Source organism: Colias croceus, chromosome 8 (genome assembly GCF_905220415.1).
Source record: "Colias croceus chromosome 8, ilColCroc2.1".
In the NCBI taxonomy this organism is placed as follows: domain Eukaryota; kingdom Metazoa; phylum Arthropoda; class Insecta; order Lepidoptera; family Pieridae; genus Colias; species Colias croceus.
The window spans coordinates 4,503,792-4,522,499 of record NC_059544.1 but is presented as its reverse complement, the minus strand read 5'-3'; the positions used below and the strand labels follow the sequence as shown (position 1 = coordinate 4,522,499).

General features: G+C 31.7%; 1 protein-coding gene across 1 annotated transcript in view; it reads right to left on the bottom strand.

The window, feature by feature from the left end:
- The window catches only part of LOC123693759 (hemicentin-2-like), an 85,264-nt gene extending 67,120 nt beyond the window's left edge, over positions 1-18,144 (bottom strand). Inside the window, exon 1 of the mRNA XM_045638965.1 lies at positions 17,934-18,144. Within this exon, the coding sequence (XP_045494921.1) occupies positions 17,934-17,979 (46 nt within the window). The 5' untranslated portion in view covers positions 17,980-18,144. The remainder of the gene's footprint in view (positions 1-17,933) is intronic.
- Between the last annotated feature and the right edge of the window lie 564 nt (positions 18,145-18,708).

Below are 18,708 nucleotides of genomic sequence, written 5' to 3'. Positions count from 1 at the left end.
GAGACAAAAGACTATAGTTTTCGCATGATAAATAATGAAGTTTTAAGATAAACTTAAACGTCTCAGGCACTACCGACGCGGAATGTAAAACATTTCATTAAATAAGTTAGCGTTGTTCTTGAAGTTGTTACTTATTAAACAGGTTGCGATAAATTATACAAAATAAATACAGGAAGCTTGAGACAATTAGATAGAGAGTAAACTATTAGTTTTGAAATAATTTATTTGCAGGAATTGTGGTTAACTACAAGGTTTTACAATATATTACAATAAAGTCCGCACAATTCGCCAGCACACTGGCAAACAAATGTAGGTATATGTGTTTAACTAACTAAAATACAATATATTTTTAGATTAATTTTAACGTTTTACATTACAGTTATTATTATCTTTAGTGTTTATAAGCAAAGAACTCATTTATGTTATAAAAGCAATGCGATTGTAGCCACTTTTTTAATTTAAGTTTAAACAATTGCATGGGCAATTCCTTTGCTTTTTATACATTAAAATAAGGACTTCATTTTTTCATTTATTATTACAAATAAACTGTCTTAGTGTTTCAATGAATACTTAGCCATTTACAATTCTCTATTCCACTCTATGAATAACATTTAAATAAAGAAAAAATTTAGATTAAGGTCCTACTATATATTAGACTCTTTTCATTAGAATTGTTATTCAAATCTATTGCTCTCATTCTTTAATATACGTTAAGAAGCAATTAATTCTTTCACTAGTGTTGTAGAAAGTTTGCAGTAAATGCTGGATCATTGGGGAGCAATTATTTTTATAATGGCTGAAGTTGTTCTGTAAAAGTAATATCGCCGCTGAGAATACTATTCCAGAAACTTATTTAAAATTTAAATAACGAATGGTTTTACGAGATAACGTTTAGAAAACATTTAGGTTTAATAAATAATTCAGACATAAGAATATTGAAGGTTTTAAAGAAAATGAAAAGATGTTTGTAACTTACGTACCTAACATAAAAGTATCCATCTTCTATTCATGACTGCTTTATATCTGTATACGTAATTTCTTGTTCAATGAAAGTATTTAAAACATATTTTTTATGGCGCGAATCCAATACGGAAAAATACAATTTTTGTCTATTTCCTTGCACGATTTAACTTTTTCAATCGCTTGTAGCGGTTATTTATTTTGTATAAAGTTCATTTCGATTTGTGTGTGTAGAGAAATTTATGCAAACAACTCGTCACAAACAACTCGTAGTTTAGTACAGGTTACAAAAAGATTATGGAAATCCCCTTTATTGCATTTGTATTCTCTGTACCGATTTTCAGTAAAACATAACATTTTTCAGTTTAAGCGCTTTGAAAAGTAGAAATACGGCCAGCGGATAAACTGTCATGTCTATTTATGACATACTACAGTTCGCCGTGGCTCTGTCTGAGTTTTTTCAATGTAAACAATCTTTATTCTTACCTAAGAACAAATATAACAAATCCTGTGCGTCTTCGATATATAAATGTTAAAATGTAGGTATACTTACCTTGATACTTACCGACTAGACTTATATTTTCTATAGCTTTCTGATTAAATTTTCTTTATCCAAGTTAAATTAATTAATGTGTATCGTTAAAAGAAAGGTTTCAATACATACCCAAATCTGTATGGGTTGTATTTTTCAGTTTAATTATTATTTATTGGTAAACAAAAAATTTTTATCAGACCTGCAATTAATGGCCCCATTTATGATCATAATATTAATAACATAAATATTACGATGATAACATCTTGATTCTTGATGAAACATATGCATGTGTCATGTTTGCAATATTTTATTGATTAAAATTCGTTGATATCGATAGAAATTGATCAATACTATAAGATTATCTAATCTTATCGACATCAAATCTAGGTTGATATTTAAAGGTAATAATTATTGGTGTTTAATAATGCTTTTAGTAGTTTTTATTTAATACTAGTGGTCCGCCCAGGCTTCGCCCGTCGTTATTTCGCAATAAAAGGAAGCCTATGTCCTTTCTCGGGTATGAAAATATCTCCATACCAAATTTCATGCAAATTGGTTCAGTAGTTAAGGCGTGATTGAGTAACAGACAGACAGACAGAGTTACTTTCGCATTTATAATATTAGTATGGATAAATACATGCACGTGTAATAGTATGAAACGCTATAAAAGTATAAGCGATTATACCTTAACTTTCAAGTAGCATCTATTCGATGGTACTTCAAAATTGATAAATCAGCTTCATTCATCTTCTTTTCTTTTATGTTTTATACAATATGAAATGGCATTATAATCATATTCCGATCGTTTTTACTGTGCCCTTGATAATTATTCCAATACCTACTATTTCACAGCTATATTCTCGCAGACATATCATATAAAACAGTCATTTCATACTTTTCAGCCTGAAAATAGAATAAGGGTAACTTATTACAAACAATATACGATACATAATATAGCATAAAGCCCTTTGTAATAAGCAAGACCTTAAAAATACATATTCTTATTTGAATATATTATAGCACGTACGAAAAGCCCGGTCGTTTTACCCGCGGCAATGTGATGAAATCTTTATAAACCCTGCCTTGACCACACTCTTACAGCTATTTTATAGATTCTAATCCATCGTTATTTTCATTTTCCCGCACTTTCCAATCCCCGCGCAATTAATTTGGCCACTGTTCAAATTAAAAACATTGACCGTTTGGTTAATAATTAGGAATATCAATCCAATCAATCCAATATAATATAATGCGTTAGTATTGTATAGACTTGTACGTTCAAAAAATTTATAACGTAGTCCCCAGATTTCACATTTACAAAATAATATGCATATTAAAATTAATAAGTTCGTGAGTATGAATTTCTCGCAATTAACTTTGAGGTTTAGAATGTTATTTAAAATGAATTTATTTTTATACTTATTCAGTAAACAGAAAAAGCCTATTTTCCACCATTACGGAGAGGATAATTATCATTAACCGACTTCTTTGTTACTGCTAATACTTTCTTTAAGAGCATTAACTTTCCATCGAGGTTAATGCCGCTAGAAACTAAGCAAAAACTAATATCAAAGTAAACAGATGTTGCCAAATTACTTATAAGTATTCGAATTTGCGAGAGTAGGGAACAAATCTATAAACGTGACGAAATTGTTGGACAACGGTTCCCATTATTTCGCAATAAAACAGACAATATGTATCCGACAAAAAATATTTTTTGTGTACCTCATTTTGGTTGGCGTAGCTTTATGAGGAATAAATTCGTTTTTCATTTGCGGTATGAAACTGATTATTAATAAAACACAGGATACAGGATATTGTACGTTAAACATAACTTATAGAAAATATTTATTATATAATATAACATGCACAAACACACAACACTCACATGCACAAGCACACACTGCACACATTAACAAACGCACACACACACACACACACACACACTAACAAACTCACACACTATACTTGTAAAAAAATTGTAAACGCGCAGTTGTATTTATTATATGTTTTTTTTTTACTTTCTCTGTTTTTTTAATGTAATCTTTGTTTTGTACTGAACATGTTCTCTGGGAAGGAACTGTCTTCCTTAACACAGGATTTTCCTAGCTAGGAAGACAGAGCCACACTGTAATTGTACTGTATTAATTTTTGTACTCAATAAAGATATTTTTATTTTTTATTTTTATTTTTTTATAATGTAAAAAAGAGCGTACTATTAAGCAGATACCTACTTTAATTAAAATCATAAAAATATTTATGTTTTTGCCAATACCTCTGCTAATGAAAACCAAACATTTATGTAGTGTGGGTACTGGGTACCATATAGCCAGCATTAGTTACGCGTAGGATTTATGTCGGCCAACAAAACCGCTAAGCCGATAACTGACGCATACTCTGAAATTCAGCGAGATTTACAAATTGCTCTTATTTTTATCCGAGATGGAAATAATAAAACTATTTGTACGATTGCAGACATTAAGCTTATTCACGTTTGTCTTATTGGTTTCGAATATATAATCTTATTTTTATATAAACTAGGTTTAGTGAGGTTGAAAACCTGGTCAGTGCATAAACATTTTCCAAACTTTGAAGGAATCTCGATTTGCATGACATAATGGAGTTAAATAATAACGTTTTCCTTACACAAAATGATCACATTGAAGGTTTATTTAGCAATAAAAACAGGAAAAAACACGAACGTAGAACAAACAGAGAAATAATAACAAAACAGAATTAAAAAGATAACTTCTGGTAGAACAAACAATAATATGATTTGCCCTGTATTTGTTGTTTAAACAATCAAAGCACGTCTTGCGTCTTTTTATCTTCATCGATGAATATGATGCCTAGTCACGCATTCGGTAACATGTGTATGAAACAAAACTCTTTGTAATCCATCCGAAGAGAAATCCTAGAACTGTTTGCGAATTCAACGACCCTTCAGTACATTTCGCGACTGAAATGAATATATTCGGATAAACTTTTCAATGTTTCAGACGCTTGTAATTTGATGTTTTTCTTTAGTTTTGCGAATACACATGTGGCGAAAGGTCAAATGTAGTCTGATAATATTATACGATTTGATGATATGATTTTTTAGATTGCTATCATAATATTATTCATAGAAATTTATGCAAATATTTATCAATTCTTAAATTACCAAAATTAATATAAGAGAATTTGAAGGATATTAATAGCAGACAAAATTCTGCATCAGCTTCATTATTTTGATAGGTACTACATGATCGATTTAGTATCCCATTATTTTGCTTAAATTATGAAAAATGCTGTTAGAATACGATAAAGGAAATACGCTAAATAAATAGGTGAGTCTCTCTGTCTGCCGACTTTCAGAGCCCAATTTTTCAAATACTTTAAAGCGGTTGTGGTCACGGGAAGGCTGAGGATGACAGGTGCACAAAGGATCCTCAGAGTTATTGCGAATACCTATGTGTAGATCGTTGTAATGTTGGGTTCTTATTACATGCGACGTAAGTGTAATTGTTTCCAGAACTGTTAAAAGTAATCTCATTATTTTTGAATAAAGAAAACTAAGAATTCTTATACTTGAAATGTTATCTATGTACTGTTTTTTTCTTTTTTTATGATTTTCTATTATATTTTTACGCATACTAATACATAAATAATAAACTTTAAACTCGAAATTTTAATATAAAGCAATGGAATCTTATAATTTTAAATACTTCGTCAAGTATTTAGAAAAAAAATGGTGAAGACACACACTTCGAAAATATCTGTTAAAACAAAGTCGCTTTTCCTGTCCCTATGTCCCTTTGTATGCTTAAATCTTTAAAACTACGCAACGGATTTTGATGCGGTTTTTTTTTAATAGACAGAGTAATTCAAGAGGAAGGTTTTAGTTTGTATAATTTATTCGGTTTTAGACAAAGCGGGCGAAGCCGCGGGCGATTAACTAGTTATATCTAATATATATAAATCTCGTGTCACAATGTTTGTCCTCAATGGACTCCTAAACCACTCAACCGATTATAATAAAATTCGCACACCATGTGCAGTTCGATCCAACTTGAGAGATAGGATAGTTTAAACATTTAGGTACCACGGGCGAAGCCGGGGCGGACCACTAGTATAATATAAGCGTGAGCCAAGTTATTTATACTTAGTTTTTTTTTACTACAATAAATTTCATAACTATGAATAATTTTCTCTTCTTAATAATTTTAGTTACCTAATGTTTATATTATTTAAAATAATTATATTTTTTCGTACGAATATTAACATAAGTTAAAAAATATCTAAAAAAGAACCTCGATCACAGATAATACAACACTTCTATTTTGTCTGCTATCATATATTTTATCTATAGAAAGAACTGTCAAAAGCAATAGCAGTGAGGCGTTAATTTAAACCCGTTAGGAAATAGTGCCAAAAATTGAAAAGCATTGTTATTTCTAAACGTAAATTATTATAACTTATTAATTTCAATGTATTGTTTTAATGGTGGACTGTTTTTGATAATAATCGTCGAATAACGAAGGTAAGTAATCGGACAAATCACGACTTGATACCTACCTACGCTAATTCCAAACTATATTTTATCGATATCGATAGAAAAACACATCACGTTACCAAAATTATTATTTTTAACTTGTTTCTTTTTACACGTCTCAAGGATAAATCCATACTATATAGTATTATAAATGCGAAAGTAACTCTGTCTGTCTGTCTGTTACTCAATCACGCTTAAACTACTGAATCAATTTGCATGAAATTTGGTATGGAGATATTTTGATACCCGAGAAAGGACATAGGCTACCTTTTATTGCGAAATATGTACCACGGGCGAAGCCGGGGCGGACCTCTAGTTGTCTATAATTTTATCATATATATCATTTTGATTAGTAATTTCCTGGTAAAATAATAACTAAGAATTTCCCATAATTTCTAATTACATTATTAGTGTCATCAATATTAAGCAATTTTATTATTTAGCACAATATTATCACGCGACCTTCTCCAATCATATTATTTGTGTCGTACACAACAATATCAGATAAAATATGCAAAGAAGTAAGAGAGATACAGTATATCAATTAGATTTAAGGCTCTGCCCCGTAGCGTTCAGCCAAGCAAGGAAGTACCATTAGTGTCTTTCTTTTTATTTAGATGCATTCAATAATTGATCCTGTAATCACTTTTTATCTGCAGAGTAAGACGTAGACAAATTTCTAATTACTGTAATATTATGTAATAGTTTCTTATCTTCTTATTTTTTCGCATCCAACAATTATTATAACTTCTTATTATATACGTGATAAAACATTTATCACTTATTGTATAATGCCCAAATGAACTTATCTGCCAAAGTAATGAATTAAAATTAAAACATAAATTTTAGGAATACTACCTCATATCAATCGCTCATTTAGTAATTTCCGTAGTGTTACGCTGTGGTATTACGGTGAAAATTTCCTAGAAATTCTTAATACTATGAACAAGCATACACTGATACTCTAGAACATTCAGTAGGCGCACTCCAGTAAAGTTTACAAACTCTCTTTCAAAGAGTTGCAGTCCTGACGAAACAAACAAAATGTACTCAAATGTTTTACCAAACTGAAAATAATATTTTTGTTATGAAAATTATTGAAGGCGAATCTTCTTTATGAATAAATTTTATTTTTAAGAAGAGTAGTATACAATAATAAATCAAACGTAAACAGGTCCATATATTTAATCACGACATCTAAAAATAAACTGTCCTGAAGCAAGACTAAATAATACATTGTATCCCTGGGAAATGTCTTAATAAATCAATAATGAAATAAGATCTAAAGAAGCCTAAGGAAGGTGAACTGCTATTGTACCCTGCATTAAATGAATAATGGATGTTAACTTCAATTAGAGTATCAGCTTATGTTGCGACTAAATCCACTTTGAATGTTCTCAAATGAACGATAAGCCCCGCCAATTATGTTCTTGCAGTTATTCATAACTTCTATGTGTATGAAAACATATTCAACGTCTCTGTACATACGTTTTGGCGGTTTGATTACTTATAAAATTATGTTTAAACATGGTATTTTAAATAAGTAAGATATGAAATTTTTTAATATGAATTCGTTGTCAATTAATATAAAATTAATTATAGTGTGTCTAAATTTAGCTAATTCAAATAAAATGTCTCTAAAGTTAGCCTTTAGAAATTGATCATTGATTAGACTGTTTAATTTAAAAAGGGATATGAATGACCTGAAATATAGGAAGAATGATCTTCGTTTTCCTTAAATTGCTTTAATACAAAGTATACCTTTAAAATGAAGGTTTCAAAAATTCAAAATTTCCTCCACCGTGATATGATATGCAATAGTATTACAAACGCTACGCCGGTACTCTATGACAAAGTAGGTTTAGCCTCTACAAGCCAGGACGTATTTTATATCCAGGAATTATAGCAGAAAATATTATATACGAAATATCGCAGTAAACTTTAGCACACTATTTACGGTTACATTTTACCCTTGCAGAAAAATATTCATTTGTTCAGACAGGCAAAATGTATAGCGCTCACTCGGAAATTTGACCAATTTAAAAAACTTTTCTGGAAGGAATGTTGTTTTAAATCACAATTTGTTTTTAATTTGTATCAACTTTTTCAAGGCGAAAATTTTGGCAAGAAGTAAGTTTACTTTTTATCATTCTGCCACAGGCAATCATCTGACAATGACGTCTCGAAACCGGTACGAGTAGTAAATGATATTGTAAAATTAAAATATAATTATAAAATACAGTGAAAGTTGGAAGAAAATTTCTAATTAATAAAGTTATAAAGTTCCACCAAGAAGTAACAATAGGAAGCAAAACATATTTTTACTTACTTTAAATGGAGAAGCTAAGAGAATAGGTAATTTCTTTTAATACAATATTAAATTCACTCAACTTCTACCGTACCTATAAAAACTAAAAAGTTATCATATTATAGTTTATTCTCCCTCTTGCGAAGGTAAAATGATTTACTTTTATTTTTTATTTATTTTTTTATTTAATTAAAATGACAGCCAAATCAATAAAAGTTTAGTTTTAATTAAAAAACATTAATAGGAATAAAATGTTGAATTTTAAACGTTAGTGCAAATATTCAGTCCGCGATACATTTGTTTTAAAATATGACCACAATTCGTTACCAATTTTGTTGGTCGCAACCGGCAGCGGCGCACATTCGCGATTTTATTTGCCGTAGCATGAAATTGTTTCATAGCGGTGAACGGTAATATACACGTAGTTAACCGGCTTTTAATATACGGATCTTAATATTTCGATTATTATTTCAATAAATAAACCGAGAGCCATTAAACAATTTGCTCGATCCGGTGCGGTTGGAACTGTAGAGCGATAAAACCGTACGGTAATTGGTTTTTTGTTTTAAAGCCACTATTTGGATGAAAAACCTACATAATAATTTGAGCAAATGCTAGTTATACGTTATACTATATTTAATCTATATTCGTCTCATATCTAACTTAGTTAATGAACCCATTGAGTTTGTAAACTTTAAACTTCCCGTTAGAATAGGTTTGAAGTATTACAAAATTGATTCTTAAATATAAATAAGAGTAACAAATCTACTTTTACGTTAAATATTTGAAACTACAAAACATTGAACATAAAAAATATTTTACTAACAAAATATTTATTTATTCATAGGTACTAAACTTTAATCTGACCGTAACGTCAAGAAAATAAGATCAAACATTGCTGCATGTTTAAAACAATATTTCGTAAATTCAAGAGATAGACAAGTTCGAAAATTTTTGTAGTTATTCACTTTAGATTTTTCTCACATAAAAATGTTACATGAAAATAACGTGGTTCATGAAAATGACTTTTACCTTCGTAGATTAATATGGAGAACTTTTCACATGTTTCAAAACAATAAATACTAATTTTTTAAGACATTAGTCATCTGAAAACATGAGATTTTATTAACGTATAGAAAACATTTCAAACTCGCGTCTTTTTGCCGTACCGGGGCAACGCCTAGTCGGCTGAGGCCGACGGCTTCCCTTGATTTCCATATCGTGATCGATTTTTATATACCTTAAAAAATTTTCATTAATAAAGCTTTTAGTTCAGGATACATCGCCCATTTTTACAAGTGACTACTATCAAGCTGATTTTCCGTTTGTAGCTTTATTTTGATGAGACACCGAATAATTTCGTGTACGAAACTCTCGATTGTGGTAGCTAACAGAGATAACAAGGATAAAATTTTTGGATTTGATAGTTCTCAAATATTTATTACGCAATTTGTAGGACAATATGTCTGTTGAATTATATAAACATTAACTAAGTGAAAACAAAAAAATCAGCTTGTTAGTAATCATTTATGATGACCTCGTTATCGATACACTTTGGAAAGGGGGACTCTTTGAACAAACCATAGATTTTGTAGGACAAATATTTTTTCGAATAATTTAGGTAATTATCTTGAGATTGAACAAAAAAAAATAATTCAGTTAGTATTAAATATTTGAGAACCATACTCTAACTATTTTGACTGCTATAAAAATTAAAATTAAACAATAAATCTAAATACATTTTTATTTCGATAATGTACTAAGCGCGGTAAATCATCAATTAGTCCAGACTCCACGATGTATTCAATTCGGACTATTACGAGCACGTGTTCTCAATTGTGCACTTCATACATTATAATTTGTATTTCGTTTTTGCAATTACGTATTCGTTTCGTGTATGCTTTGAATGAAATAATTTATTCCCTTTTATCCTGTAATTCATGTTGTAAAAGTAACAAGATTATTATTAAACATGGCACGATACAATAAATACTTATCCCCTTTTTTAAGTGAGGAAATCTTACATTTTGCTTCTAAAATTACCGTGTTCAAGCGCGCCGCTTTAGACTTGAGTGTATATCCTATAATGCTAGGTAAGAAAGAAGTAAAGTGGTATCCTGAACGAAGAAAATCATGGTTATGCAATATCGAAACAAATACACGACTGGAAATAAATCGCCAAATATATTTTTTGTTTGACAAAAGATAAGTCATAAATACAAAGAGATGGCAAACCTCCAGTAATGCAGCGCCGCTATAAGAAGTTTGAATTATAATTGGAGGCTAATTTGCAGTTATAGTTGTCGACTGCTTCGGCTACAAGTCAACTCAGAAACCATATTAGTAGTTTCGCTTATAGAGGTCCTTCTGTATTCACAACTTCAACGCTTCTAAACTTTGATATTACTTTGAGTTGTGGAGTATTTGAGCTTGTTTTTAATTAATAAATTATTAATTAATTAAAGGGTTTAGCAAATTCAAGCTTTCATTTTAATTGAGGACCAAATATACTTTATTAAACAAAATCATGAAACTTTAATGTTAACGGTGAAAAAGTTTGTACAATTTATTTTTATATAGCTATTAGTGTTTAATTTTATTAAACTTAAGAAGAGATCGTTTTCATACTTAATAGATATGAATTGCTAGATATCTACTAACATAGTAGAAAGGTGACGATTGTGCAAAAAAAAGGAATAACAGTTTATTCAATTATTTCCTATTATTATTATAGCTAGGATATGTAGGTATTAAATCTTTGTTTTCGTTTAAAAGTGCACATTTGTCAACAGTATATTTCATCGCGATACGTGCTGTGGAACACAGGTGGTCGTTGGAACTAGAAAGTCGCATTTCACGCACGAGCGATCCTAAAATGAAATCAAAAAGTATAATGTTTATTAATTAAGCAAATGCTCTACAGGTAATATTATTCATTCCGGGCTCATAGCTTGACTCTAACTGGAAATATTCCCTGTCAACTTGTTGGAGGATATTGTAGAGGGGTTGTGAACTCAAAGACGATACTGATCGTAATGATTTTATTTTGCACACAATATCCGTATTTATACAAAAATCGACCAAAAACAAAACCAATCAGAATTCTAATGTTGAAATTGAAATTTAGAATGCGCTCTGATTATGAAAAAGAATGCGCCGGCCTGTACACAATATGATATATATAAACTCTATGCATGTCTCCCATAGTGTCCCCCCTCAAGCGAAGCGAACATTTTTCTTGACGACGCGTCCACTTCTTGTAGTGTAGGGACGTGCCTTGTCCGTGTTGTAGTCTGTAGCAGGCACTGACGACGTAGCACTCGTAGGTGTAGGTGCAGATGCTACTGCTGAGCTTGCCATACCTTCAACCTCTTCGTTTAATATGTATGCAGGCTTGAGTCTGTCAATTGATACTACTGTAGTCCGAAGTGGTAACTGTATTTGGTAGTACTTGTCGTAGCGCTTCAGCACTTCATAAGGGAAGCGTGCAATCCAGTACTCGTACAATGCTTTCGCGATGACTTCGGCAGTTATTTCTTGAATTGGAACTGTTTCAGGCCATTTTCTAAGACGATCAATGATGGTAACACAGTATCGGTAATCTCTTGAGAGTCGTAGTGGACCGACTATATCTATGTGTATGTGTTCGAAGCATTGCGAAGGCGGGAACTCTGCTAATGGAGTGACGACGTGCGGTGAACTTTTGCTCGTTGACAGCTGATACAAGACTTGGCTCATAACGTAGCGTCTTTATTCATAGCTGGCCAGAAAAACTTCGATGTTATTAGCTTCCGAGTAGCTCTAATACCAGGGTGGCATAGTCCGTGTTGAGCGTTAAATGCCATATAACGGTATGCCTTCGGTAGAAAGGGACGGGGCGATGCGCTTGATAGCTCGCACGTGATTGGTCGATCGAGTCTGGGTAGCGAGACTTCACCGAATGTTAAATTTGTTTGAGTTTTTAACTTTCTGAGCTCTTCGTCGTTACTATGGTCGATGGCTAACTGCTTGTAGTCGATTACATTAGGGCATTGGATCTCTTCGATGCGTGACAACGCGTCGGCGACTGTGTTCTCTTCTCCTTTGATGTACTTGATACTCGAACAGAATTGACTTATGTAATACAGCCGCGTATATTGCTAATAATTCGCGAAAATACACGCTGTAGCGACATTGCGTAGCACTCATTGCTTTAGAGAATAAGGCTAGCGGTTTCCAACGGTTCTCAATCTTTTGTTGAAGTACAGCGCCGAGACTATGACCCGAGGCGTCAGTCATGATGGCAAGGGAGCAGCCAGGAATGGGAAAACATAATGTTGTCGCTTCTGTGATGCTTTGTCGGCATTTCTCAAAAGCTTCAATTGCTGCAGTAGTCCATTCGATAGGCATCTTGTCGTTCTTCTTTTTATGTGCTTGGTTCGGTAGGCAGTCTCTGTAAAAGATGGTAGCAGCCTGGACTGGATGGAGACGGGGGCCAGCTCGCAGTGCTTTTCTTCATGGTGTTGTTAGTCTTTTTCTTCCATGTTTTCTTTTTGCTCCGTCGGGGTCACCAACTGTAGAGGGGTTGTGAACTCAAAGACGATACTGATCGTAATGATTTTATTTTGCACACAATATCCGTATTTATACAAAAATCGACCAAAAACAAAACCAATCAGAATTCTAATGTTGAAATTGAAATTTAGAATGCGCTCTGATTATGAAAAAGAATGCGCCGGCCTGTACACAATATGATATATATAAACTCTATGCATGTCTCCCATAATATTTTGATTTGAAACCAAAATATAAACATAGGTAGGTATATTAAATCCTGATTGATACTATAAATACCTTTACGCCCGTCTATTCCATCATTTTATTACATTATTATAGTTCCGATCCTTCCAAAAAAGCCACGAGAAATTCAATATTAAATGAATTACGTGGACAAAACGTCCCTTTATTGTATAAAATACAGACCAGAATAGCTACTACAATCTAAGGCTTCGGTATTATCTTCTATACTTCTATAGAGATACCTTTATATAATACGTTCTCAAAAATTGTTCAATTTCAGTTCAACAGGTGTTCGTTATGTGCTGCATTGAATCTTATATTTTGGATATTTAAATTTTAAATTGGTATAATACATTTTTCATTACTCTGAATAAATGTATCTGCAATTATAGCTTCTATCATAATATTATAATATAGTACTACTGAATTTTTGGACGAAAAATTTTTGATTTAGTAAACTTATAAAAAAGTTTATTTAATTCTTAACACGCTTGACAACATCTATTATTAGCCTATTCAGAGATTTCAATGATTTGAGGCAATACCTCAGCTGCTATAGGTACGTTGTTTATATTTAAATTAATTATTAATTATAGAAAGTAATTAGACGTTAACTATTAGGTGATAACATCCCATTTAATTACTGAATTATACATCTGTAGAATAGACTCTCAGAGGAATATCTTCAATTCCAAAGTGTTTATTAAAAGTTCAATACGAGCGACTTAGCGGGCCATAGCTAGTTCTATGAACTTCTATGTACATTAACTGTAGGATAGTTCGTCCACAAACGATAATGATCACTTCTGCTATAAGCACGTCGTTAACTCGCTTCGAGTGCCTGACGAGGATTATCATGAATGCGCCTCCAGATTTATAGATATATCTATTGATGCAAATTCCATAGTCAATTATAAAGCAATAATTAACTACACGGTTAAGTGAAGTTAATTATTGAACTAGGTATGTTGTAATATGACGTAATTTTAATTTTGCAACATTGGACAACTAACGGACAGACGACAGACGACAACGGACGAACATGCAAGAATTATAATAAGAAGATGTACCTATATTCTGTTTGTAATAACACTTTAAAAAGAATGCTTAAAAATATTATTATTTATATTTCGAATTTTTTACTACTTTATGTAAAAAGCGCAAAATATAATAGAAAACTGGTTGAATGCTAAAAAATACTAAAGCAAACTATTCGGCAATTTCACCTTTCATAACGTAAAGTATAATTACATAATTCTTGCATGTAACATTCCATAACACGATCATTTATAATTAGCATAATAGGCAAATAAATAATTAGGTCCAAAAAGGTACGCCCATAATTTCGTTTCCGCTTCATTAATTAGCGATCTAGCAATCAGCTGATTACATTTACACAAAAATTCACTTAAATGTACGAATTGGAGCACATTGACACCCGACTATACTAACCACGTGATTATTTGATGACAACACTTTCATAGAACATACTGCGCACATTAATATCCTTTTTATCTATTATACAATTAGCATTGACCTACTTAAACTTACCTACACTAACTCGCGAATAAAATGATTGTTACAGCATTTATTGCAAGTAAACACTGAGATAGAATACATTCCCTTTTTATTGCATTATTGGCACTCCAAACCCTTCCTCACAATAAGCAATGCAGCGAAATAAGGCCACTTTTTCACGGTATTAAAAGAGCTCTTTTAAGCCCGAGCGCTGTGTGCCACTCTAAAATCCTCTAAAAAGCCGTTTCTCACAATGCAACGAACCAAGCAATTGATATATTTTGTTTTTGTTCTTTCGTATAGATAAATAAAAGAAAGTTTTTTTTTATAAAGACGCTGTACGGTTCTGATTCTCTTATAACTTGTAAGTATGAGGATTTTGCTGACAACTTTATAGTTTTGAACACGCCGTGAGTTTTCTTTATGTAAAAAAAGACAATCTCAATATTTTGTAGTCTGAAAGACCCAGGCTTTTTATAAGTTCCACCAAGGATCGTCTTCAGACTTTCCGGTTTAACGACAACGTGCTACGTAGAAATCCACTAGGTACAATATTGTGTTCAAATCATAATCATACTTAAGCTATTTTTCGTTATATTTCATACTAGCTTACCGCCCGCGGCTTCGCCCGCATTGTCTAAAACCTAATAAATTATATAATAAAACCTTCCTCTTGAATCACTCTATCTATTAAAAAAACCGCATCAAAATCCGTTGCGTAGTTTTAAAGATTTAAGCATACAAAGGGACATAGAGACAGAGAAAGCGACTACTATGTACCTAGTGATTAAAATACAAGAGAAAAATACATTCCAAAGGTAAAAACCATTCAATTTCCGGAAAAATAGTCATCGCCTCTTTATAACATTACAAAATTATATCAGGAAGGAGAGTGTATTTTCTCACCAACTCTAATACAGAACTTCAAATTAACTACCTGCACGATAGCAGTCTATATACGTATTATCATCCTATTACAATCGATGCCCACCAAATTAACGTAAGACATAACCAATTACGTAATAGATTACATTCTATACTCCGAGAGCAAAGGTTTAAAGGCCACTATCTTAAACATTACTATTTCCTATATATTTCTGTTGACTTTGTAAAACAGCAATATGGCTATCAGGTCGTTGTCCTGCTGGGCTAGGCGGCCGCTCCCACTTTACGACTGATGAAAAACTATTACTCGCCTGTGTATTCGTGACATAGTCTGTGTATTCATTACATTACATTGTGCCAATTTAACGACGCAAATATTGAATTTGTTTTATGAACAGTTAAACTTCATTTTTAAAGAAGATCCAACTGGATACTATGCTACATCCTACATGAATATGTATTTCTATTACTCCCTTGTTACATACGTATATAATTTATTCCTTAAACGTTGATAAATATTATTTATATAATATTTTCATCGGTCAGAGAAAATATTTTAGGAGAATATATAAGATTAATTTAGATCTTGTAACAACTCTGAAACGATGTACGATTTTTTTAGTGGTACGTATGAGTATAAACTAATATAATTTCTGTGTAAACAGCATCCAATTAATGCAGTTTAACAGTTTGTATGTAAACGTATAAGATCCTCAAGCAATTGCTTGTTACAGGACCGCCCGCACTGTAACATGTGTAAAGTTTGGGAACTAAACATTACTTGCCCGTACAAACATAGTATCAATATATTACATATATAGTTCATGGAATTGGAAATACAATAAATTCGATACATAATGGAAAATCTCTACATTTTCAACAACATTCTGTGTTGATAAAAATTAATACCGATATGAGGAATTTGAATCATTAAATTTTTCCGATAATTAAAATATCATGAAAGACTATTGAATGTATGAAACGTTAAAATTTCAATAAAATGTTATCGTGAAATTTTAATAATAAGCAAGGACTTTTTTATTCATACAAATATTTCACAAATAGTTTTAATATGAGTTAATAATTACCGTCAGCTTTAATTTTATTTTTGCTAATATGATCTGGTAAATTAACGGTCTCTATTTTATTAACTTGTAAAATGTGCATGCTCATAAATGCCAATTATAACAATTAGTAAAAAGTACATTCGTCAAAAAATATCCGATTTTTTAATATCCCATTGCAGTTTGGAGCAGGCGCGTCATTCGTATGATATTTTATTGGTGAGTAACCTCATTAGTTGAACGAACTATAATTGACATACCGACTGACCTGCCAATTACAACGGGACTCGTATAAAGCGATTATTGCGTTTCCCCGTATATACAGAACAGCGATTTATTTTATGTTAACGCATAGAACATTTATCATCAATTTAAATAACTAATTGAATACATTCAATCACTTATAACACTTGTTTGATTGTGCTATTGTTAGTGGAATTGTTACGCAGGATTTAAATAGTGATTTTTAATTAACATTTTAAATATAAGGTTCTAGCGAACGCACCACAATTTCATCAATCGTTCAGAAACACATTCGCAAATCACGATTTAAAAAATATTTTAATTTTAATTAAATTTCATTAAGTCGTCGCAACAATATTACTCTTAAACAGAAGGTAAAAAATATATGCGCTGATCATTTTCCTTTGAAAACTACGCTGATAGCTGGCCCATTGTTACGTGGACGTTCAAAAGAAAAAAGGAATAATATTATATTCTATTTCATCAAACGCTAGGAAAGTATTCATACTTTTTTAGGATTAAAAAAATGTTCTTATATCATATTTCAAATTTGTAACTTTAAATATAATAATTTTCTGTTTCCCATAATATTGGTCCATTTAAGGTATTTAAATTTATGATACCTACGTCCAGAGCATTTTTTATATAACGGTGAAAACGTTTAATTAAATTAGACAGCTCATATTTCCTGCACGCTAAGTAATATTATGTGCCCTTGACCAAAAGCATATCAATTAAAACAAGTAAACGAAACGTAAAAGATCTCTCAAGAAAGAAAACAAGATATAGTGATGTCCTTGTACCAAATGTGACGAATAAAGAATAAACGATTATTATATATTAGATTAAAATTACAAAGTCAACTAATTTTTAATCAAACAATTCGTTCCTTCATTTCTTTTCAAATGTTAAAAGGACTATCTCGTTACATTAGCATCGAGGAAATATTTCTGGATAACGGTCCGACTGCTTGAAGTTTATTTGCGACGTGACTCGAATCTTTCGCAGCTTAAACGTTTTGGCTGGAGTGCAATTTTTTATTAAAAACCCGCTGGAAAATTTCGTCGGTCTCTCTGCCGAGAATTAGACGCAAACTTTAAAACTTACCTGAATAAATAAAATTCAAGAGGACCACCGCCGCTATCCACCGCATTTTTGTGTCTATACGCGGTAACTTTGCATCAAATCACAAACTGGCTCCAGCAACTGTTAACACGGCGATGTCAAAATTTGGCCGTTAGTAAAGTTTTACGCGGAGAGAGCTCAAGCACTGAATGCGACTCCCATCTGTGAACTCGTTCATGAAACTACGGTCGTCATTGGACGCAAATGCTCGACCTTTGACACGCATGCGCCTAACACTGACCCTTGTAAAAGCGAATTAAACCCGAGTTTATCAACTATGTTACATAAAGTTCTTATAACAAATGTGGAGGTCTTGTTGTAAATAATAAAATATTAATTTAAAATCTTATAGTATGTGCATGAACTTTAATTTTTTTTATATACATATATTTTATTCTATGTACTTAGTTTTGGGACAGATTTCCCGGAACACAAATCACTTACGTTGTCCGCAACTATTTCTTCTTAAATTATATAAAAATGTTCGGTTCTAAGTATTTAAGTATAAAAATTTTGGTAATATCAATTAGATGATATGCTAAGACGTGTCTATCCTTTGCCAAGTAATTTTGGGTCAGTAAGTGAGTAGCTCGCATAAGTTACACAAGTTGGACGAGTAATGGCCAAGTTATGCCAAATATCCAGCTGTATGCGTCATACCGAACCTATTGACCTATAATTATTGAAATAATGCATTAAAACAAATACTATAACGAATATAACTGATTAATATGAAACACTGTATTTATCAATGTAT